Source organism: Salvelinus fontinalis, chromosome 1, assembly GCF_029448725.1.
Source record: "Salvelinus fontinalis isolate EN_2023a chromosome 1, ASM2944872v1, whole genome shotgun sequence".
Classification (NCBI taxonomy): domain Eukaryota; kingdom Metazoa; phylum Chordata; class Actinopteri; order Salmoniformes; family Salmonidae; genus Salvelinus; species Salvelinus fontinalis.
The window spans coordinates 60,651,017-60,676,935 of record NC_074665.1 but is presented as its reverse complement, the minus strand read 5'-3'; the positions used below and the strand labels follow the sequence as shown (position 1 = coordinate 60,676,935).

The window sequence follows — 25,919 nt, the reverse complement described above, 5'->3', positions numbered from 1 at the left end:
AGATTTTGGATGGAGCAGGACCCTGGACGCAGGCTGGGGAGTATCGCCTTCCGAAGAAGGAAATAGAGGCAGCGAAAGCGGAACGGCGATATTACGAGGAGTTATACCAACGAAGTAGGCCATAGAAACCCCAATAATATTTTGGGGGGAGGTACATGGAGCAGTCGACAGAGCCGAGGAGCGAACCAGAACCAGTCAGGGAGTCGTATGAGGAGTGTGACGCAAGATTCCGGAGAGAGGTGATAGCATTGAGAGGGCTGCAGAGCGGGCGTGTTGAGGTGTGTGTCATTAGCCCGGTGTCACATGTACCGGTCCCACGCATCAGGTCTCCAGTGCGCATTCATAGCCCAGTGCGTCCTGTGCTAGCTTCCCGCACTTGCCGGGCTGGAGTGAGCATCCAGTCAGGAAGGGTGGTGCTTCCTCTCCGCACTTGTCCTGAGGTGCGTGTCATCAGCTCGGTGCCACCTGTACCGGTCCCACGCATCAGGTCTCCAGTGTGCCTCCACAGTCCAGGACGTCCTGTGCCTCCTCTCTGCACTGAGGTGCGTGTCATCAGCCCGGTACCACCTGTACCGGTCCCACGCATCAGGTCTCCAGTGCGCCTCCACAGTCCAGGACGTCCTGTGCCTCCTCTCCGCACTCGCCCTGAGGTGCGTGTCCTCAGCCCGGTACCACCAGTTCCGGCACCATGCATCAGGCCTCCAGTGCGCTTCCACAGTCCAGTACGGCCTGTGCATCTTCCCCGCACTCTCCCTGAGGTGCGTGTCATCAGCCCGGTACCACCAGTTCCGGCACCATACATCAGGCCTCCAGTGCGCTTCCACAGGAACCTCCAACGACGGGCCACAGTCCGGAACCTCCAACGACGGTCCACAGTCCGGAACCTCCAACGACGGTCCACAGTCCGGAGCCTCCAGCGACGATCCCCAGTCCGGAGCCTCCAGCGACGATCCCCGGTCCGGAGCCTCCAGCGACGGTCCCCAGTCCGGGGTCTCCAGCAACGGTCCCCAGTCCGGGGTCTCCAGCGACGAGCCCCAGTCCGGGGTCTCCAGCGACGAGCCCCAGTCCGGGGTCTCCAGAGACGGTTCCCAGTCGGGGGCCTCCGGCGATGATCCGCAGTCCAGAACCTCCGGTGATGATCCACGGTCTGGCTCTACAAATGCGGAGGGATCAGCGTAAAGAGGGGGGGGGGGGGGGCAGCGTTCAGAACCAGAGCCGCCACCAAGGGTAGATTCCCACCCAGACCCTCCCCTAAGGTTCAGGTTTGCAACCGGGAGTCCGCACCTTTGGGGGGGGGGGGGGGGGGTACTGTCACGCCGTGACCTGAGATATCTCTGTTTTCTTTATATTTTGGTTAGGTCAGGGTGTGGGTGTGACTAGGGTGGATTACGCTAGTTTTTGTATTGTCTAGGGGTTTTGTATTGTCTTGGGTTTTTGTTTGTTTTGTTGTTTTGTTAGTTTGTTCAGTGTTCTTTCTTTAATAAAATAATAATGTACTAATACCACGCTGCACCTTGGTCCGATCTTTATGACGAACGTGACAACATCTCTTGTACCATGAAGGCCAAGACCTCTTGGCTGTTGCACTACACTTGGGTCGTTCCACGAAATGAGTGCCTTTTGCATCCCTTTGATATTTTAAGTAGAAATTGTCCACAAATATTGAATTTTAAAAGTCTGTTAAATGAAACGAAGTGTCATTTAATATAGACCACATGGACAATTCAATAAATCCGATTTTTTTTATATGAATAAAGACTTGCTAAAGTGCACAGACGGTATTACAGGGTGCGTTCTCCGAGCATGCGCAGAACAGCTGGCTGGCATATTTACGATCCTTTTCAACAACTCCTTGTCCCAGTTGGTAATTCCCATGTCTTAAGCTGACCACCATCATTCCTGTTCCAAAGAACTCTAAGGCTTCATGCCACAATGACTACCGGCCTGTAGCACTCACTTCTGTAATCATGAAGTGTTTTGAGAGGCTGGTTATGGCACATAACTCCATCATCCCATACACCCTAGACCCACTCCAATTTGCATACCGACAGTGGTGGAAAAAGTACACAATTGTTATACTTCAGTAAAAGTAAAGATACCTTTTAATAGAAAATGACTCAAGTAATTTCACATTATTTACAAAAAGGATAAAAGGTACCCACTATCTACTGCACTCTCAGATATTGTGTGTCTGTCAAACAAAGCCTATTATATTTAGTACCACACAAGTACTCTCATAAACTCAGCAAAAAAAGAAACATCCTCTCACTGTCAACTGCGTTTATTTTCAGCAAACTTAACATGTGTAAATATTTGTATGAACATAACAAGATTCAACAACTGAGACATAAACCTAACAAGTTCCACAGACATGTGACTAACAGAAATGGAATAATGTGTCCCTGAACAAAGGGGGGGGGGGGGGGTCAAAGTCAAAGGTAACAGTCAATATCTGGTGTGGCCACCAGCTGCATTAAGTACTGCAGTGCATCTCATCATAGACTGCACCAGACTGCACCACACTTCCACCAAGGCACCTGCAAGTTCCCGGACATTTCTGGGGGGAATGGCCCTAGCCCTCACCCTCCGATCCAACAGGTCCCAGACGTGCTCAATGGGATTGAGATCCGGTCTCGCAGGAAATCACGCACAGAACGAGCAGTATGGCTGGTGGCATTGTCAAGCTGGATGGTCATGTAATGATGAGCTGGCAGGAAGGGTACCACAAGAGGGAGGAGGATGTCTTCCCTGTAACGCACAGCATTGAGGTTGCCTGCAATGACAAGCTCAGTCTGATGATGCTGTGACACACCGCCCCAGACCATGACGGACCCTCCACCTCCAAATCGATCCCGCTCCAGAGTAGAGGCGTCGGTGTAACGCTCATTCCTTCGACGATAAACGCGAATCCGACCATCACCCCATGTGAGACAAAACCACGACTCGTCAGTGAAGAGCACTTTGCCAGTCCTGTCTGGTCCAGCGACGATGGGTTTGTGCCCATAGGCGACGTTGTTGCCGGTGATGTCTGGTGAGGACCTGCCTTACAACAGGCCTACAAGCCCTCAGTCCAGCCTATCTCAGCCTATTGCGGACAGTCTGAGCACTGATTGTGCATTCCTGGTGTAACTCGGGCAGTTGTTGTTGGCATCCTGTACCTGTCCCGCAGGTGTGATGTTCGTATGTACCGATCCTGTGCAGGTGTTGTTACACGTGGTCTTCCACTGCAAGGACGATCAGCTGTCTGTCCTGTCTCCCTGTAGCGCTGTCTTAGGCGTCTCACAGTATGGACATTGCAATTTATTGCCCTGGCCACATCTGCAGTCCTCATCCCTCCTTACAGCATGCCTAAGGCACGTTCACGCAGATGAGCAGGGACCCTGGGCATCTTTCTTTTGGTGTTTTTCAGAGTCAGTAGAAAGGCCTCTTTAGTGTCCTAAGTTTTCATAACTGTGACCTTAATTGCCTACCGTCTGTAAGCTGTTAGTGTCTTAACGACCGTTCCACAGGTGCATGCTCATTAATGGTTCGTTGAACAAGCATGGGAAACAGTGTTTAAACCTTTTACAATAACGATCTGTGAAGTTATTTGGATTTTACAAATTATCTTTGAAAGACGATCCTGAAAAAGGGACATTTCTTTTTTTGCTGAGTTTATTATAGCTATGAGCAGCCAATAGTCACCAAGTACTTATTTTACAGTAACAAAAACCATTTATACAGTTGGTAGACTATAGGAAATTGCATACATTATCTGTAACCTACAATGTTGTGATAAAACCCTGGTATTACAAAATACTGTACTTTTGTATTAAACAATAATTTATAAATAAAAAGTGTTAATGCACTTGTAGTCACATTCATGTCATCGGTTGGTAGTGAAACAACTTGAATTTATCAATACAAAAACAGTCATTTATGACAAAACAACAACTTTGTCCTCGCTGGTAAAACGTGTCTGGTATGTAACTATTTCTAATGGTCAAATAACCTCAAATAGCATGTCTTGAGGGGTGCTGCTATATTAAGGAGTGAGACCATAGTATTACATATAGAACAGAATAATAGGATATCTATATATTCTTGAAGGAAGTGTAATTCTACTGGAATAGCCATGTAATAAAACATCAATTATCATCTGCATAGATTCCATGTCTTGATTTGTACAGTAAAATACATTTAGGGCACCAATGCTTTCCTTTTATAATATGCATTTGAAAAGAGAAGTGCTTAGAATAAATGTAAGGGTGTAGGCCTATATGCTTTGGCAGTTATAGAAAAAAGTATTTGGCCTGGTTGGTATAGCAGACCTAGCTTAATTACAATTTGAAATCATTTAAAATACTTCCGCTGTGCTTGTTTGAGCTTGTATGTTGCAATAGAACAAACAGAAAAGTCCCAGAAGTACAAACCTGGCAATCCAGGCAGGCTAAAGAAAAAGCTAAAAGTATTTGAAAGATTTCTAAAGTATGTGAACCCAGGCCTGGTATGTAGTAAAGTTGAAGTCGGAAGTTTACATACATCTTAGCCAAATACATTTAAACTCAGTTTATCACAACTCCTGACATTTAATCAGAGTAAAAATTCCCTGTCTTAGGTCAGTTAGGATCACCACTTTATTTTAAGAATGTTCCCAGTGTATCACATTCCCAGTGTATCAGAAGTTTACATACACTCAATCAGTATTTGGTAGCATTGCCTTCAAATTGTTTAACTTGGGTCAACCGTTTCAGGTAGCCTTCCACAAGCTTTCCACAATAAGTTGGGTGAATGTTGGCCCATTCCTCCTGACAGAGCTGGTGTAGCTGAGTCAGGTTTGTAGGCCTCCGTGCTTGCACACGCTTTTCAGTTCTGCCCACAAATTTTCTATAGGTTGAGGTCATTGGCCAACCTTGTATATTGGGTACAAGGTCAGGGCTTTGTGATGGCCACTCCAATACCTTGACTTTGTTGTCCTTAAGCCATTTGGCCACAACTTTGGAAGTATGCTTGGGGTCTTTGTCCATTTGGAAGACCCATTTGTGACCAAACTTTAAACTTCCTGACTGATGTCTTGATGTTGCTTCAATATATCCACATAATTTTCCTCCCTCATGATGCCATCTATTTTATGAAGTACACCAGTCCCTCCTGCAACAAAGCACCCCCACAACATAATGCTGCCACCCCCGTGCTTCACGGTTGGGATGGTGGTCTTCGGTTTGCGAGCGTCCCCCTTTTTCCTCCAAACATAACGATGGTCATTATGGCCAAACAGTTCTAATTTTGTTTCATCAGACCAGAGGACATTTCTCCAAAAAGTACGATCTTTGTCCCCATGTGCAGTTGCAAACCATAGCCAGGCTTTTTTTTTACGGCAGTTTTGGAGCAGTGGCTTCTTCCTTGCAGATCGGAAGTCAATATAGGACTCGTTTTACAGTGGATATAGATACTTTTGTACCAGTTTCCTCCAGCATCTTCCCAAGGTCCTTTGTTGTTGTTCTGGGATTGATTTGCACTTTTCACACCAAAGTACGTTCATCTCTACGAGACAGAACGCATCTCCTTCCTGAGTGGTATGACGGCTGCATGGTCCCATGGTGTTTATACTTGCGTACTATTGTTTGTACAGATGAACGTGGTACCTTCAGGCGTTTGGAAATTCCTTCCAAGGATGAACAAGACTTGTGGAGGTCTACCATTTTTTTCTGAGGTCTTGGCTGATTTCTTTAGATTTTCCAATGATGTCAAGCAAAGAGGCACTGAGTTTGAAGGTAGGCCTTGAAATACATCCACAGGTACACCTCCAATTGACTCAAATGATGTCAAGTAGCCTATCAGTAGCTTCTAAAGCCATGACGTCATTTGGAATTTTCCAAGTTGTTTAAAGGAACAGTACACTTAGTGTATGTAAACTTCTGACCCACTGGAATTGTGATACAGTGAATTATAAGTGAAATAATCTGTCTGAAAACAATTGCTGGAAAAATGACTTGTGTCATGCACAAAGTAGATGTCCTAACCAACTTGCCAAAACTATAGTTTGTTAACAAGAAATTTGTGGAGTGGTTGAAGAACGAGTTTTTATGGCTCCAACCTTAAGTGTATGTAAACCTCCGACTTCAAATGTACGTGGAAGGAGATAGCAGCAATGTCTAAAAGACACAAACGCGGAACTGTTACACCAATAACCCCTCTGAAATCCAATGCCAGCGACTTAAAAATAAACCAGGGGTATGAACTGGTTCAAAGCGATGACATGTCCCTGTAACTTCCTCATAAGTGGGAGGGGAAATAATACTGTAATAATAAAACTGTTTGACTGACATCATGTGAGGTATGATTCAAAATGCACACCACCACAGTACTTTCAGAAAGTAACAGATCATTATTGAAAATGACGCAATGTGTAAACTACACAATATTGGGTTTGCAGGTTTTGAAGTTTGAATTCACTACATAGGGCTCAGACTATAAAATGGTGTACCAATTATTAATAGATTTTACTATTCTACTATCAAACAATTACTAACCCTGCATATTTCAACACTGTTTGAACCCAAAGAAATATGTCCAAAACACAAAGAGTATAAATACTGTATCAATAAAAATATATTTTTCTTAGAAATATATTTACTTATTGAGGCCACACTTTGTCAAACGTAAAAATTACAATAAATATAGCACGCTAGCAGTTAATAGCTTTTCCAGCGGGTAGATTCGTGAGGCATGTCCTCTTATGTACTTGGCTGACCTGAACTTGTTACACATCCATCATAGTTGCTTGAACCATGCTGGAAATGACCATTTTATTTTGAAATAATCTAGCCCACCCAGTAAGGTTTGGGTTGGCTGTATAGTGTGAATCTAGTATGAGAAATAGTGATGGATCGATCAGTCAATGTACTGTGAGAGCCAGCGGAAACCGTCTCCGTATCCCTGCCTCTTCAGAACACTACACATGAAGATCTCCATGGGCCTCAGGTTCAGCTCCTTCAGTGACACATTTCCCTGAGGAGAGAAACACATAGGCAGAAGAGACAAGTAAAGATTACCCTCCATTCCAACCTTTTCCTTTGCATTGGAGTCAATGTGAGACTACAGAGTTACTATAATAAACTACTACAATGAAGTGGATCCTAACTGTACTCTAAATCAGTCATTTGTCATCCACATCTAGTCATTGTCAATACTAGACCCAATTGCCTAGCTCTGTAGTAGTGTTCTCACAATACCAGTATTGCAATACTATGATACCAGATTTACTTGGCAACTAGGAAATTACAAAGCAGACTTAACTCTATGGTCCTTCAAAAACCTATTAAAAAACTTATGGAAAATAGTGTCGATAGTATGCTTTCAAAATAAACCAAATGTGACAACATAATGCTGTTTTTTTCAACATTAGGACTGCTTTATGTTTTGTTTCTTTTTCTTCTTTACTTCCTAGTATGATGGTACTGGTACTATCTGATGTCAGTTGCTTTGGAGGCTGCTGCTCTAGAGGGTAAATTATGTTGTGTGCATTCAACAGTAAGCCCCTCCTCACCTTTCCGGTAGTGTGTCCAATGAGTCCGAACATCCCTCGGAGTGCGTCTTCACTGATTGCCTCTTGACGGTCGATCTTATTCCCGAGGATAAGTACAGGCACGTTGTAGATGGTCTCATCTGTTAACAGCGCCTGGAGAGGGAGAATGTAGAGGGCCAGTTAAACCTCTAAAGGTTCTACTAAGGTAACATATGATATTGTTTAAAGATGGTCATACCATGGATCCTTTAGCCATTTCAGTTGGAATTTTAGGACCCCTTTAGGTATAAAACTAATTATAAAAAAATATCCTATAAAGTATTTACATTTGGCCTTTACTACTATTGCCCTTAGAAACGCATTGAATAACACATGCGTAAATGGCAAAAAAGACAGTCAAAAAAGAAATAACAAGGAATAAGCTGTCTGTCCTATATCTAGGAGATATAAGAAAGCTCACAAATAGTTGTTGTTTTAAATACATATTTAACCGCTTATTTTTGTTGGCCCAAAACTACCTCCATTAATTTGTATTGGTTACCTTGAGACCAGTTCTGTGACACTTGTGGGGTTCGTGTTCGTGAGAGTCTCATCTTTCCATAGAGTGGTCATATTAGTTAGTAGGCCAAACCTTTCAGACGCTACAGATGTTTTCGTGACGAGAACGATTTTCGGGATGTCTCCTGGTATGACAAACAGCTCTGTAATGCTGCCACTTTCCACCGCAGATGCGGAAGGGCGACATAGGCGGATGCAGTGGATTGGGACGCAGCCCATGCAACTGATATCTAGCTTAAAGACGCACTATGCAGGAATCGCTCCGACATTTCCTGGTTGCTAAAATAGTAATAGTTCGCTTAATTTCAGTTTATGTGACAAAACAAACAAGTATAGTCTGGAGAATCATTGTACCATTTAAATGGCTGTGAAATACATTTTCCATAACCAAAAATATAGTATTTTCAGCTGTTTGAAGCTGGTGTACCAAACCGAAAGTAAAAGACTCAAAAGCTAAACCCCAAAAAACTGGAAGCATAGAAATACTCTAAGAATGGTGCCAGAGGGGATGACCAGCTGATGACTAACTCCTAACCAACTGTGCTATTTTGTTATTTTTTTCACGTTGTTAGTAACTTTGTTTTATACTTATTTTGTGCATAATGTTGTTGCTATCGTCTCTTATGACCGAAAATAACTTCTGGACATCAGAACAGCAATTACTCACCTCGAACTGGAAGAAGACTTTTTCTTTAACGAGTCTGACGCAAAAGATATCCTGCTTTCTCGGGAACAGGCCCAAATCCCCGTCATTTGCGTGAAGAAAAGACGGAGAAAAAGGGGGTGGAGGTAAGGCTGCCTTCTGAGAATTTGTAGGCGAGTGAGTAAACCTCCACTACCATCTGTTCTATTGGCCAACGTGCAATCATTGGAAAAGAAAATGGATGATATACGATCAAGACTATCCTGCCAACGGGATATGAAAAACTGTAATATCTTATGTTTCACGAGTTGTGGCTGAACAACAACACGGATAATATAGAGCTGGCGGGATTTTCCATGTATCGGCAGGACAGAGCAGCTACGTCTGGCAAGACGAGGGGCGGGGGTGTGTGTCTATTTGTCAACAGCTGGTGCACGACGTCTAATATTAAAGAAGTCTCAAGGTATTGCTTGCCTGAGGTAGAGTACCTTATGATAAGCTGTAGACCACACTATATTCCAAGAGAGTTCTCATCTATATTTTATTCGTAGCTGTCTATTTACCACCACTAAGACAGCACTCAACCAGCTGTAGAAGGCCATAAGCAAACAAGAAAATTCTTATCCAAAAGCGGCGCTCCTAGTGGCCGGGGACTTTAATGCAGGCAAACTTAAATCCGTTTTACCTAATTTCTACCAGCATGTCACATGTGCAACCAGAGGAGAAAAAAAAAACTCTAGACCACCTTTACGTCACACACAAAGATGCATACAAAGCTCTCCCTCGCCCTCCATTTGGCAAATCTGACCATAATTCTATCCTCCTGATTCCTGCTTACAAGCAAAAACTAAAGCAGGAAGTACCAGTGACTCGCTCAATACGGAAGTGGTCAGATGACGCGGATGTTACGCTACAGGACTGTTTTGCTAGCACAGACTGGAAAATGGTCCGGGATTCATCCAATGGCATTGAGGTGTATACCACCTCAGTCATCGGCTTCATCAATAAGCGCATCCACAACGACGTAGTCATCCCCACAGTGACCATACGTACATATCCCAACCAGAAGCCATGGATTACAAGCAACATCCGCATCGAGCTAAAGGCTGTTTATGTAATGCGGATGTTGCTTGTAATTCATGGCTTCTGGTTGGGATATGTACGTACGGTCACTGTGGGGACGACGTCGTCGATGCACTTATTGATGAAGCCGATGACCGCTAAGCCCTCAGATGAACCATCAAACAGGCAAAGCGTCAATACAGGATTAAGATTGAATCCTATTACACCGGCTCTGACACTCGTCGGATGTGGCAGGGCTTGAAAACTGTTACGGAGTACAAAGGGAAACCCACCTGCAAGCTGCCAAGTGACACGAGCCTACCAGACGAGCTAAATGCCTTTATGCAACACTGAAGCATGCATGAGAGCACCAGCTGTTCCGGACGACTGTGTGATAACGCTCTTAGTAGCCGATGTGCGCAAGACCTTTAAACAGGTCAACATTCACAAAGCCGCAGGGCCAGACGGATTACCAGGATGTGTACTCAAAGCCAACTGGCAAGTGTCTTCCCTGACATTTTCAACCTCTCCTTGACCAAGTCTATAATACCTACATGTTTCAAGCATACCACCATAGTCCCTGTGCCCAAGAAAGCAAAGGTAACCTGCCTAAATTATTACCGCCCCGTAGCACTCACATCGGTAGCCATGAAGTGCTTTGAAAGTCTGGTGATCAACACCATCATCCCAGATACCCTAGACCCACTCCAATTTGCATATCGCCCCAACATATCCACAGATGATGCAATCTCTATTGCCCTCCACACTGCCCTTTCCCACCTGGACAAAAGGAACACCTATGTGGGAATGCTGTTCATGGACTACAGCTCAGCGTTCAACACCATAGTGCCCTCAAAGCTCATCACTAAGCTAAGGACCCTGGGACTAAAAACCTCCCTCTGCCACTGGATCCTGGACTTCCTGACGGGCCGCCCGCAGGTGGTAAGGGTAGGCAACAACACGTCTGCCACGCTGATCCTCAACACTGGAGCCCCTCAGGGGTGAATGCTTAGTCCCGTCCTGTACTCCCTGTTCACCCACGACTGCATGGCCAAACACGACTCCAACACCATCATTACGTTTGCTGACGACAACAGTGGTAGGCCTGATTAGCAACAACGATGAGACAGCCTATAAGAGGAGGTCAGAGACCTGGCAGTGTGGTGCCAGGACAACAACCTCTCCCTCAATGTGAGCAAGACAAAGGAGTGATCGTGGACTACAGGAAAAGGCGGGCCAAACAGGCCCCCATTAACATTGACGGGGCTGTAGTGGACCGGGTCGAGAGTTTCAAGTTCCTTGGTGTTCACATCACCAACGAACTATCATGGTCCAAACACACCAAGACAGTCGTGAAGGGGGCACTATACCTTTTCCACCCCAGCAGACTGAAAATATTTGGCATGGGTTCCCAGATCCTCAAAGTTTTGCAGCTGCACCATCGAGAGCATCCTGAGAGGTTGCATCACCGTCTGGTATGGCAACTGCTCAGCATCTGACCGTAAAGCAGTGGTAGTGGCTTCCTGCCATCCAGGACCTATATACTAGGCGGTGTCAGAGGAAAGCCCAAAAAATTGTCAAAGACTCCAGTCACCCAAGTCATAGACAGTTCTCTCTGATACCGCACAGCAAGCGGTACCGGAGTGCCAAGTCTAGGACCAAATGGCTCCTTAACAGCTTCTACCACCAAGCCATAAGACTGCTGAACAATTAATCAAATGGCCACCCGGACTATTTACATTGACACACCCCCCATTTGTGGCTACTCGCTGTTTATTATCTATGCATAGTCACTTTACCTTTACCTACATGTACAAATTACCTCGACTAACCTGTACTTCCTGTATATAGTCTTGTTATTGTTATTTAAATTGCGTTACATTTTTTCATTTTTTTCTTCCTTTAATAACTGCATTGTTGGTCAAGGGCTTGTAAGTAAGCATTTCACGGTAGTCAGCGCATGTGACAAATAAAGTTTGATTTGATTTGAAATAGCGCACATAGAACAGATCTACTGTGTCTTAGACTTGGGGTCGCCCAAAAAGTTACATATTGCAGCTTTTAAACTGATAGATTTCGATCAGGATTTTTGTAGTATGTTCATTAAGTTGATGCATGGGTGCGTCAATAGACTATTAAGGATTAATGCCCTGCTCATCAGTGAAAAGCAATGGTGTATTGATTAGCAATAACAACAATAACTACTGGGTGTAAGATACTGTATACTGCTTATTTACTACGACTATTTATTTTCTTTGTAGAATTGTGTTGGGGGGGGGCTTACATCCAGTTCAATTTTGGCTTCTTGTAGTCTCTCATGGTCTGCACAATCCACCAGGTAGACTATACCATTTATAGCTGGGAGGTAGTTCTTCCAGATTCTTCTGGCTGTGAGTGAAAATCAAAGCAGTTTCATTGATCACAAGTGACTTGTCACTACCACTTAAGCCTTAGTATCACCTGAAGATTTCAAGACTTAACCATAAATTAACCAAGTTTGAGTTCTAATGTGTACCTTGTGTGTGACCACCAAGATCAAATGTTGTGAATGTCATCCCAGCAATGGTTAACTCTTCTGATGCTGTGGGACAGAGGCAGACAAATAGACTACTTTAGGAACACCAGACAAAGGTCATTCAATGAGAGCACTTAAAAGAGAACGATGGACAGCCATAGGTAAGTAAGCAAGGTGTCTGAACCTCCTTTGCCTTACTGGGATGTAGTGTTGGCACATGCTGTCCCAGTCGGTCATCTCTGAGCATGTGCAGTAGTGTTGTTTTTCCAGCATTGTCCAAACCAAGGAACACCAGCTTCCCAGACTTCTTATACAAACCTGGAGGGAGATACAAGCGAAGAGACAGTCTATTTACCATCAAATTTAATGTAGGAAAATATGATGCTGACAATACGATATGGGATTGAATACCTGATTTGACCATAATATGATTAGGTTAGGAATGTGCTTAAGAAAGAAAACACAGTTATTGGTACAGCATGAGTCAAACTCTACAGATACACTCAGAAATAAAGTTGATCACTCTTCAGTAAGTAATTCATCTTTCTTCAGTAGTTAGTTTTAATGATTGAATGGTTTAAATTGTATTATAAACTGGGTGGTTCGAGCCCTGAATGCTGATTGGCTGACAGCCGTGGTATATCAGACTGTATACCATGGGTATGACAAAACATTTATTTTTACTGCTCTAATTACGTTGGTAACCAGTTTATAATAGCAATAAGGCACCTCAGGGCTTTGTGATTTATGGCCAATATACTAAGGCTAAGGGTTGTATCCAGGCACTCCCTGTTGCGTCATGCGTAAGAACAGCCCTTAGCCGTGGTAGATTGGCCAAATACCACACCTCCTCTAGCCTTATAGCTTAAATGCACTGTACCTAGTAACTGCAGCACACCACTGAGGCCTCTGTAGATCCAGTTAAATATAAACGACATGTCTGTTATCTTCACCTGAAACAGAACGGTTAAATAACAAACAGTCACTTACAGTGTTAATGAAAATCCTGACAGTACTTACCTCTTAACTATACTCAGCTTCATTCATTAGCGGACAGACAAGGGCCAACTACAACTCTTCCACGCAAGAGAAAGTTAGACATAATGCTTCTACACATTGCTTCTGGCTCTACCCATTTCTATACCCATATACTAAACATTATTTGTGAAAGAGCAAGTAAAGTGCTGGCCCCAAGTGTCACGCCCTGACCATAGTAAGCTGTTTTTTCTCTGTGTTGGTTGGGGCGTGATAGTGACTAGGGTAGGTCATCTAGGGTTTTTGTATGTCTATGTTGGCCGGATATGGTTCCTAATCAGAGACAGCTGTTTATCGTTGTCTCTGATTGGGGATCATATTTAGGTAGCCATTTCCCTTTTGTGTTTGTGGGATCTTGACTATGTTTAGTTGCCTGTCTGCACTATTTTGTATAGCTTCATGTTTCGTTTGTGCTTTATTGTTTTGGTGAGTTTTCAGTTTATAAAAAATATGTGGAACTCTACTCACGCTGCGCCTTGGTCTCACTCATACAATGATCGTGACACCAAGTTTCCCAGACATTTTCCATATGCATTGAATTTCTCTCAAATTTTGTGCACAATTTTGTTTACATCCCTATTAGTGAACATTTCTTCTTTGCCAAGATAATCCATCCACCTGACAGGTGTAGTATATCAAGAAGCTGATTAAACAGCATGACACAGGCGCACCTGGTGCTGGGGCCACTAAAATGTGCAGTTGTCACACAACACAATGCCACAGATGTCTCAAGTTTTGAGGGACCGTGCAATTGGCATGCTGACTGCAGGAATGTCCACCAGAACTGTTGCCAGATATAGAAATGAACATTGAATTATCATAAGACGCCTCCAACATCGTTTTAGAGAATTTGGCAGTACTTCCAACCGGCCTTATAACCGCAGACCACATGTAACCATGCACCCAGGACCTCCACATCCGGCTTCTATGGGCAGGCATAAGCTATGGACAACGAACACAATTGGCAATTTGAATGCACAGCGATACCGTGACGAGATCCTGGAGGCCCATTGTCATGCCGTTCAGCCGCTGCCATTACCTCATGTTTCAGCATGATAATGCACGGCCCCATGTCGCAAGGATCTGTACACAATTTCTGGAAACTTGAAAACGTCCCAGTTCTTCCATGGCCTGCGTTCTTACCAGACATGTCACCCATTGAGCATGTTTGGGATGCTCTGGATCGCTGTGTACGACAGCGTGTTTCAGTTCCCGCCAATACCCAGCAACTTCGAACAGCCATTGAAAAGTAGTGGTACAACATTCCACAGAACACAATCAACAACCTGATCAACTCTACGTGAAGGAGATGTGTCGCGCTGCATGAGGCAAATGGTGGTCACACCAGATACTGACTGGTTTTATGATCCACGCCTACATTTTTTTTATTTTATCAACAGATGCATGTCTGCATTCCCAGTCATGTGAAATACATAGATTAGGGCCTAATGAATGTATTTCAATTGACTGATTTCCTGAACTGTAACTCCATAAAATATTTGAAATTGTTGCATGTTGCATTTATATTTTTGTTCAGTGAAATAACAAAATCTCTAACAAATTAGAGGTGATACAATTTGTTTATCAATGAAACATGACGAAATAAAAATACAGAAATAGTCAATTGAAATAATAACAGCTAAATCACAAATCACACAGCGCAATAGACTTAGTCACACCTATATAACCTCCAATAGAGCCCTCACAGTGAAGGTGTCATAATACCCATAAAACCTAGCGGTCAAACAAGGACATGGTTCCAATCATTTTTCCACCATTAATTTATTCATTTTAGAAACACTTAAAATAAGTGCTGTGTTTCCTTGTAGGTTTACCCTAGCAGGACGTTTTGATAACCATATAAATCGCTCTAGAACAAGGTTACTTTTATCAATATTAGAGGTTGACCGATTATGATTTTTCAATACCGATTATTGGAGGACCAAAGAAAAGACGATACCGATTAATCAGCTTTTTAAAATGTTATATATATATATACATATATATATACAGTATATATCTTTGTAATAATGACAATTACAACAATACTGAATGAACACTTTTATTTGAACTTAAAATAATACATAAATAAATTAAATTTAGTCTCAAATAAATAATGAAACATGTTCAATTTGGTTTAAATAATGCAAAAACACAGTGTTGGAGAAGAAAGTAAAAGTGCAATATGTGCCATGTAAAAAAGCTAACGTTTAAGTTCCTTGCTCAGAACATGAGAACATATGAAAGCTGGTGGTTCCTTTTAACATGAGTCTTCAATATTCCAAGTTAAGAAGTTTTAGGTTGTAGTTATTATAGGAATTCTAGGACTATTTCTCTCTATACCATTTGTATTTCTTATACCTTTTGACTATTGGATGTTCTTATAGGCAATATAGTATTGCCAACCTAATCTCGGGAGTTAATAGGCTTGAAGTCATAAACAGCGCTGTGCTTCAAGCATTGCAAAGAGCTGCTGGCAAACGCAGGAAAGTGCTGTTTGAATGAACACTTACGAGCCTGCTGCTGTCTACCACCGTTCAGTCAGACTGCTCTATCAAATATCAAATCATAGATGTAATTATAATATAATTAACACACAAAAATACGAGCCTTTGTTCATTAATATGGTCAAATCCGGAAACAATAATTTCGAAAACAAAATGTTTATTCTTTCAGTGAAATATGGAACCGTTTCGGATTTTATCAAACGGGTGGCAACCCTAAGTCTAAATATTGCTGTTACATTGCACAACCTTCAATGTTATGTCATAAGTATGTACAATTTGGGCAAATGAATTACGGTCTTAGTTAGGAAGAAATGGTCTTCACAGTTCCCAACGAGCCAGGCAGCCCAAACTGCTGCATATACCCTGACTCTGCTTGCACTGAACGCAAGATAAGTGACACAATTTCCCTAGTTAATATTGCCTGCTAACATGGATTTCTTTTAACTAAATATGCAGGTTTCAAAATATATACTTGTGTATTGATTTTAAGAAAGGCATTGATGTTTATGGTTAGGTACATTGGTGCAACGATTGTGCTTTTTTCGCGAATGCGCTTTTGTTAAATCATCACCCATTTGGCGGAGTAGGCTGTGATTCGATGATAAATTAACAGGCACCACATTGATTATATGCAACACAGGACAAGCTAGTTAAACTAGTAATATCATCAACCATGTGTAGTTAACTAGTGATTATGTTAAGATTGATTGTTTTTTACAAGATAAGTTTAATGCTAGCTAGCAACTTACCTTGGCTCCTTGCTGCACTCGCGTAACAGGTGGTCAGAGTGCCACACAGTCTCCTCGTGGATTGCAATGTAATCGGCCATAATCGGCGTCCAAAAATGCTGATTACCAATTGCTATGAAAACTTGAAATCGGCCCTAATTAATCGGCCATGACCGCTAATCAATATATTCAACTATTTACTCAGATTCTAAAATGCTAATTAGCATCAAAGTAGACATCATGCAAGACTACAAATCTGCAGCTCCTGCACTTCATCTCTAGCTGACACCTTTGCTAACAGGTAGTGTCAATTTAAAACTTGCACAAGACAGCTCACAGAATTGTCAATTTAAAGAAATGTAGTCAATTTACTAACTGCTAAATGTAGCTAACATTAGATAGTTAATCCAGAGATTCTTACATTTGCCTCGATTTGGTTTGCTCATCCAGATCATCATGGCATTTGTAGTTTTTTATGATAGCCACATTAGCATTTCATTTTTGGGGTGGAAAATACAGGTGAACATATTGTTAAGTCACCTTGTCCTAGAGAGATTTGGACGTATATCAAAACGTCATGCCAGGGTAAGCCTACACAAAACACAGACCTTATTTTATGGTGGAAAAAACGCTAGGTTTCATGGGTATTTCGAACAATGTTCCCTCTAATTTTTTGGGCACTGAGCAGATTTCAGGTCCGCTGAGAGCAAATTTCAATGACTTGTGAAACTGCTGTGCAACTTCCAGCATGTGTTTACTGTAAACACTGAGGCTGAACCCACTTTAAGTTAGTTTTAAGTGGCCATGTAGGCTACTGTGGCTATTTGATCAGAATGTACACCTACCATCAAAAACTATGGAGAAAATGCATCCCATTACATTTTAACATGGAAATAGCTGTTCTACCATTCAGCCTACAGTAGCAGCCAATGTGTGGTGTTCAATGTAGGCCTATATACCATGAGACTTTGAAGAAAAAAAACACTTTACAAAATAAAATGCATTATTTCCTAGCCACCGTGCTTCTACACCTGCCTTGCTTGCTGTTTGGGGTTTTAGGCTGGGTTTCTGTACAGCACTTTGAGATATCAGCTGATGTAAGAAGGGCTATATTGTCACGTTCGTTCTCCTCCTCATCTGAGGAGGAGCATGGATCGGACCAAAACGCAGAGTGATATGAATACATCTTCTTTTATTAGAGACGAAGATGAAACGAACACCATACAAAAACAATAAACGTGAAGCTACAAACGAAAGTGCACACACAGCTAATAACGTTAGACATAGACAATTACCCACAATCACCTAAAGACTATGGCTGCCTTAAATATGGCTCCCAATCAGAGACAACAATAAACAGCTGTCTCTGATTGAGAACAAAACCAGGCAACCATAGACTTTCCTAAACCTCTCTACTGAACACAACCCCATACACTATACAAAACCCCCTAAACAATACACACACCCTAAACTAGACAAAACACACAAACATCCCATGTCACACCCTGACCTAACTAAACTACTAAAGAAAATCAATATAACAGAGGCCAGGGTGTGACATATATAAATACATTTGATTTGATTTATTATTCCCATTCTATTATTAAGGAGAATCAGACAAATTTTTTGGCAAATTATATTTGATTCGCTTTTCAAAGAGGTCTAGAAATGTATACGTTTTGTGCTCTTGTAGGAAGCAATCACAGCCCTATTGCTGACTACAAATGATCTATAACTGGGCTAATAACTCACTAACTAGCAAAGGACATGAACAAAATGTACACACGTGGCTACATACATCACTTTGATGTATCGGTATGTTGTATGTTGCATTGAAAGTGGCTAATATTGCATTGATTCGATCACAATCTCAATCGATCACAGTAAAGGGAAACATTGATAGTGTTTACAGGGAAAACTCTAGAACAGTTGACACCAACCTTTTCTGAGTCAAGATCACTTTGAGTCAAAATGCAAACCTAGATCTACCGTTAAGATTTTTTTGAAACATGACCTTAAAAAAAAAGCCTACGCAATATTAACCAATGTAAAACAGTGCTGTAACAATGAAGTTTGTGCTGTAAGTGTAACGATTCTCTAGCTCTTCCTCCTCCTCGGACGAGGAGAGGAGAGAGGGATCAGAAGACCAATGTGCAGCGTGGTAGTTATAGGACATAATGAATTTATTGAACAAGACAAAAAACGAACTATACTTGATACTAAACAAAATAACAAAACGAATGTAGACTGACCTGAACGTAAGAACTTACATGTAACGAAGAACGCACGAACAGGAAAAACAGACTACACAAAAGAACGAACGTACAAACAAACCGAGACAGTCCCGTGTGGCGCGACAAACACAGACACAGGAGACAACCACCCACAACCATCAATGTGAAAACACCTACCTTAATATGGCTCTCAATCAGAGGAAATGAAAACCACCTGCCTCTAATTGAGAACCATATCAGGTCACCCTTTACCAACATAGAAACACATAACATAGACTGCCCACCCAAACTCACGCCCTGACCGTCAAACACATACAAAATAACAGAAAACCGGTCAGGAACGTGACAGTAAGCTATAGGCCCAATACATGATCACCGCATATTGGCTTTGCTTTAATTTCCCTGCCAATGCATTGTTGTTCTTGACCAATCTTTTAAAATTATATTTCAACATTTGAGGTAGGCTATATGATCACACCATTAATAGATCTGTTGTTGTATTACTTGTGAAGCACAGCTGAGTGAGTGTTACAGATAGGAAATACCTGTTTTTGTAGGGTTTTCCTCAGATCAGCCTTGGGAGGTTGAGCAACAAACTGAGCAGTGTCTCTGTTGCCCAAAACATTTAACTTCACCACAATATTTAGTAGTAGTGGCTAGGGTTGCAAAGAGTCAGAAACTTTCTGGTAAATTTCAGGAACAGTGAACCTTTTTTGTGGGATACACATAAGGCAATTCTAGGTCTTGTGGCATATTTTGGTTACACTATCCCCAATTCAATGGAATTGCAACCCTCTGCATGCACAGTGCATTCTTCCATCACATGTACAGCTGATTCTCAAGGACTTGCACACTAATGAGATGCTTTGAGCCCACACTACTACACTGTCTGAGCCAAGGACTATATGCTTTCTGGTAAGTTTTGATTACAATACTGGGTGGGGTGAATATATTTTATATGACATACATCATTTTTTTGTTAACTACTAAATAGGAACCTACAGCAAAGTGTGTTTAAATCATTTCTAACTTGTTAACAATTTCTGCTGGTTAGTTTTTGCTACCATGTGGGTTTAGCTTGCTTGAGCCTGCTAACTGAGTGTTAATTCACCTGTTTCCATACATGTTTAATTTTAAAATATGTATCTTACAAAGGAGTTGTTTAATCTAACTGTTTAAATATTTATCTGTACATGTAATTGTATTTGTTTTTTTAAACATTTCTTTGTACAATTTTTACATGAAAATGCCACAGGCACTATCTGATGTGTGGAGACATTTCACTGCAGCTAATGTAGAAGGAAAAGCTGTGTACATTTGCAAATATTGTGCCAAATCCCTCTATTCGAGGTGAAAATGATGAATCAGACACCTTATCGATAGCAACAGCTCATGGTCCTCCTGGAATCAGAAGTTTTTTTGACTCAATGGAGGAACGTAGTCAGGGAAATGCTGATGAATGTCTTGCTCGAGCTGAGTATGCAACTGGTTCACCTCTGATGCTCACAGGCAATGTGTATTGGAAGAGATTTCTGAATGTTCTTTGCCCAGCATACACCCCTCCAACCAGACATGCTTAATCTACTCATTTGCTGGATGCAGAGTTCAACAGAGTTCAAGTGAAGGTCAAGCAAATCATAGAGAAAGCAGACTGTATTGCAATCATCTCTGATGGGTGGTCAAATGTTCGTGGGCAAGGAATAATTAACTACATCATCTCTACCCCTCAACCAGTATTCTACAAGAGCACAGACACAAGGTACAACAGACACACAGGTCTCTACATTGCAGATGAGCTGAAGGCAGTCATCAATGACCTTGGACCACAGAAGGTATTTGCCCTGGTGACAGACAATGCTGCAAACATGAAGGCTGCTTGGTCTAAAGTGGAGGAGTCCTACCCTCACATCACACCCATTGGCTGTGCTGCTCGTGCATTGAATCTGCTCCTCAAGGACATCATGGCACTGTAAACAATGGATACACTCTACAAGAGAGCCAAGAAAATGGTTAGGTATGTGAAGAGTCATCAAGTTATAGCTGCAATCTACCTCCCCAAGCAAAGTGAGAAGAATAAGAGCACCACATTGAAGCTGCCCAGCAACACCTGTTGGGTGGAGTTGTCATCATGTTTGACAGTCTCCTTGAGAGGAAGGACTCTCTCCAAGAAATGGCCATATCACAGTCTGCCGATATGGACAGCCCCATCAAGAGGATCCTCCTGGATTATGTATTTTGGGAGAGTGGTAAGCAGCCTGAAACTCCTGAACCCTATAGCAGTAGCCATTGCACGGATTGAGGGAGACAATGCCATCCTGTCTGATGTTGGAGGTTGGAAAGTGACAGTGAAGATGAGGCCTCAGAGTCTGATGTTCAAGAGGTGGACATTGAGGAGGTCCAGGGAGAAGTAATGGAAGCCTGAGAGGAAGACAACCAAAGCTTTAGTTTCTAGACTATCATTTTACAGATGTATGTTGAAAACGTTTTTGGGAGATGCGATGGATCATTGGGGATCATTCAATATTCCCTTTCTTTTGTTGTTCAGTGAAATCCTCCCATGTGAAGAGTCAACTCATTTAATTAAAGTTCAATTTGTAACTAATTGTTTAAAATATATATATATTGGAAGGATTTAACAATTTGTAATTATGTGTACTTATGATAAGGTAAAAGTTTTATGTTTCTGTCTCCATATGATATGGTAAATATATCCAATGAAAAAAAACATCTACATTTAAATGGTATTAATATTAATTAGCATATTCCCACGTAAAGTTTCCACCTCTGAATATTCCTCAAAACGTGCAACCCTAGTAACGTAAACTCACGTAAACTCGTACATCGCCTTGGTCCGTACAATTGCCCTTATTTTAGCGCCCCAAAAACGTAATACTTCCAGATCAACTGTAATGTCAATAACATTGTAAAGCACAATTTCTCCCCTTTCCAACAGAATCAACTACATGACCTAAACACTGCCCGTTTCTACATAATTCAAGCAGGCAATGAGCCCCGTCGGGTCTTTTTAAAAATGGCGGGTGGGGAAGCGAAACTAATGCGTGATAGTGAGAAGGAGAGATGTCGTGTGGGAAAATTGCTTTTTTTTTCACTTTTTTTTTTTTCCACATAGGACATGTTAATCCCAAAACATAGCGTGACTGCAGAAAAGCTGTTGTTAATTTAGGGTGTCGACTGTGCAAACCAGAAGGTTGAGACAAGATGGAAAATGCTGAATAACAAGAAAACAGGAACTGAGGAATGTGTAGCCACCGACAACTCAGCTCAAACTTCACAACAAACACTTCCGGATATCTGGATCCTGTGTGCTGTGAGGCTGGGACCAGCCTGGGCACCACCGATAGGCTAGCAAGTTTAAACCACGCTAAGCCTCTACTGTGACAGGCCAACTCTAAAGTTGGAACTACCTTTGTTACTAGTATAAAAAAGGATGTCTGTACTATTTCAGTCAGTTCTCTGCTTTACCCTGCGTGGTGATACAGTGAACCCGTATTAACGAAAATTGCATTTACCATTTATCGCTTATGTTAAATAAAAAATACTTAAAGTATATTCGGTGACTCTGAATCACGTTTTATCCTGATACCAGATTCGATTGACGTAAACTTTTACAATGGGGTGAGTTTACGTTAGTGGCACCTTTCCTAATAGTATAGGGTGAAAAATTACAAATGACTTACTGTATGCAGCCCCTCAGATTACGTGGTTAATAGCAATGGAGCATCCACCCGCAATACATCCCAATACCTATAACAGGTTAGGCCTCTTACCCCAAGGCAGTAGTAATTTAAAAATAGTTCTGCTTTAAAATAATGAAAATATATTGCCAGTTTTAGGCAACACAACAGGCACAATTTCACAGAATAACCTACTGTAACCTACCTCAGGTGCAAGGTTAGCCTAGCTTGAAGACACTATATCAGATATCCCAATAACAAATAAAAATAACGAACGACACCCATTAGTTACTGTGTTAATTGGGTCTGTATGAGGGCTAATATAAGTAGTCTGCAACGTTGTCACGGTAATATTATTCTCCTTTGAATGGCTAATTAGGCCTAAATGTTCAGTATTAAGTGTCCCTTCTTATCCTTGCACTACTATGTAATGTCAAACAACTGAAAATTCCCCAACTTTAGATGTCCTCTTCTTTCAGGTCATAAACAGAAAGTACAATTACTTCCACGGGAATCTTTTATAACTAAATCACTTCAACTCACGGTAACAATTATTTGATGTCCATCACTCCGGTGGGTAACGTTAGACAGCTAGCATCACTCTGGCGAAAATGACAGTCATTCGGTGGTATGGAACAATCCTCTTCCAGAACTAGCACGTCCTCTTTCTCCAACGATACTCAGATGTAAGGTACTTTCTGAATTCGGCTCCTTTCTACTCGTTATCGTTCTTTCTCTCCTCCTTTTACAACACACTTGCCTGCGCACTCCCTCGCGTCATCTCTACCGGGGACCTTTTTAGAACAGGTGTTGTGCGAAAATCTCCCCCCTGTCAGAATTCTCCCCCCTTCGCGTTCTTCATTGCTGCGACTTGCTTGCTAGTTGAGACTTCTGCTCTTCACTCCGTTGTACATTTAGCCTACATTAAACTGATCTTAGTAGCAGAAAGCATTTTTGTCTGCAGTTTTCGGTTTGGCTATTTGTTTCAAGTGTATGTGGCGGTTCTAGCTTGTTTGACGCCCTGGGCGAACCCCCCTTTCAGCGCCCGCCCGCCCTCCCGCCCGCACCCGGGGGACAAGATGTTGCGTTGGACAGCTGCCCATGTCGCCCGTACCTAAATCCGCTACTGATTTGTATTAGTCTATAAATAAATCTCTTTGCCAAAATTCGTCATCTCTCCCATGTCTTATTCGACAAGTATTTTTGAAAGTGTAAGATAATTCAGCCATAGTTGTTCTGAAATGTTTATTGCTTGTCAACATTTTACTCCCTCTATGTTTAAGATAACACACATACATTCATTATTAATTTCGGTTGCCTATCCGGACGTGAAGTTTGTTCTATTGAAACTATTTGACTCTAACCACATAATTAAGGAAATTAGAAGGGAGGGGGGAATTCTGGCAGGGGGGAGATTTTCGGCACAACAGCGGCGGTGATGTCACCTGGCTCACAATAGTCTTGGAAAGCCATATTCCTAGACTCCGCCACATGAGCAGACATTTAAATAATTGTATTTTTCTGGGCTGATGGTGCCTGCATATCTGAAGGTCAGTCTGCCTCAACATCCCTCCACTCTCCCTTTCCTCCACTGACACTGACCAAAAAGGGCCACCATCTTCCAGCTGATGGCGAAACTCGAGTCACATGGCATTATTTCTGCAACATGCACAAATTCATGTTACTCCTATGAACAGAGAAAGTGAAATATTCCTTGACATAAACTCCCCAAGCCACTAATAATAACACAAGCCACTTTCCTACACACTCATTGCTGCTGCAGTGCTTGTTGTTGCGCTGGGTGGAAATAGGAAGAACACACATTTTATGGCTTATAAAAGTGTTGACAGTGCTGAGTAAGAACTTAAACATGAACTCGCTAATAAAAACAACATCTCTTTGCTGTATTTGTTGACAGTCTCTGCATTGTGCATGGTGATCTTAGGCTTGTGTGTAGCTTCTCAGCCATGGAAACCCATTTCATGAAGCTCCTGAGGAACAGTTCGTGTCCAGAGGCAGTTTGGAACTCAGTAGTGAGTGTTGCAACCGAGGACTGACCATTTTTACATGCTTCAGCACTCAGTGGTCCCATTCTGTGAGCTTGTGTGGCATACCACTTTGTGGCTGTGTTTGTCTATGAAGATTGCATGGCTGTGTGCTCGATTTTATACACCTGTCAGCAACAGATGTGGCTGAAATAGCCTAATCCACTAATTTGATGGGGTGTCCACATACATTTGTATATATAGTGCAGGTAGACAACCCATTCACACTTCACACTAACTGGGAGCTGGCTTACTGATCATAGCAGTCAGACTGTCCATAAAAATAGTCCAGCAAGAACAAATTGTGGCTACAGATGACATTTGATACCTCTGTGGCAGCCATGACTGACTGATACACACGTCACATTCTTGATAGTGTCTACTAACTTACTGTGTGAATATCATGACAGTGACCTTAAGGAATGCAACAACTAATTCTAATTACCTATATCTGCCCGGCTATGATAAAATTCAAGGTTATTGGAGTTAGATTTGTTATTGACTACAGATATACAATGGACAGTATAATACCATAGCTATAGGCCTACTGTTGTTGACACCATATAGAAATCCAGTCTGGAAGCAGGTGACTGTAAACTTGCAACATCAGCGTTGCTGGAATAAACATCAGTGTAAACAAGCCGAGGCAGAAAAGGTCGCAAAACAACCCACTCCAATTGATCAAACTCAAAACATACTGGCCTGATTTTCTGATAAACAAGTGTGTAATGTTGATTTTCATGGAACTGATGACAAAAAATTTGATCATTTACCTTGTGTCCGTGGCTCTAACACTCCGTCCCGTTACTTTTGGTCAAGGCTTTTTTCTCGTGAATGACTGGTCCAAAAATAATTTGACAGTTTACCGGAACTGCGTAACAACTGCTATTGGGACAGGCGTCACGTCAAATTACGATCCTATACCTTTATAATTTGATTTTCTTAATCAAGGAACTCAGAATCTCACATCAAAACAAAGTTTATATATTTTTCAAATCTAAAAATACACGAATAGCAATTTATAGCACCACTACTATGCAGAGAATGTCCCATAGGGCGGCGCACAATTTGCCCCAGCGTCGTCCGGATTAGGGAAGGATTTGGCCGTCATTGTAAATAAGAATTTGTTCTTAACTGACTTGCCTAGTTAAATAAATGTTAAACATTTTAAATAAAATGACAATTCCTGAGCGCCTTGGTATAGAAAATGACCGCTAGATGGCAGTAGAACACAACATACAAACGTGCCTTTTCCACAGTACAGTATTCGACTGTTCTAGCAAAGGGTAACCAAATCAGCCATCATCTATCTACATGTCAGCTGGGTAACAGAGTACAACTTCCTACAAAATAATGTCAGACAAAATCAAATTTAAAGTTATTACAATTT

The 25,919-nt window shown here is 41.9% G+C and overlaps 1 protein-coding gene across 1 annotated transcript; it reads right to left on the bottom strand.

Annotated features, from left to right (window-relative positions):
* Positions 1-3,636: 3,636 nt before the first annotated feature.
* On the bottom strand, positions 3,637-25,415 carry LOC129859064 (GTP-binding protein SAR1a-like). The gene is made up of 7 exons (XM_055928417.1): positions 25,303-25,415; positions 13,166-13,238; positions 12,484-12,603; positions 12,286-12,351; positions 12,055-12,158; positions 7,529-7,660; positions 3,637-6,990 (listed from the first exon to the last, which is right to left on the bottom strand). Exons 2-7 carry the CDS (start codon positions 13,221-13,223, stop codon positions 6,874-6,876), a joined length of 597 nt encoding a protein of 198 aa, XP_055784392.1. The 5' UTR covers positions 13,224-13,238; positions 25,303-25,415; the 3' UTR covers positions 3,637-6,873.
* Positions 25,416-25,919: the final 504 nt, after the last annotated feature.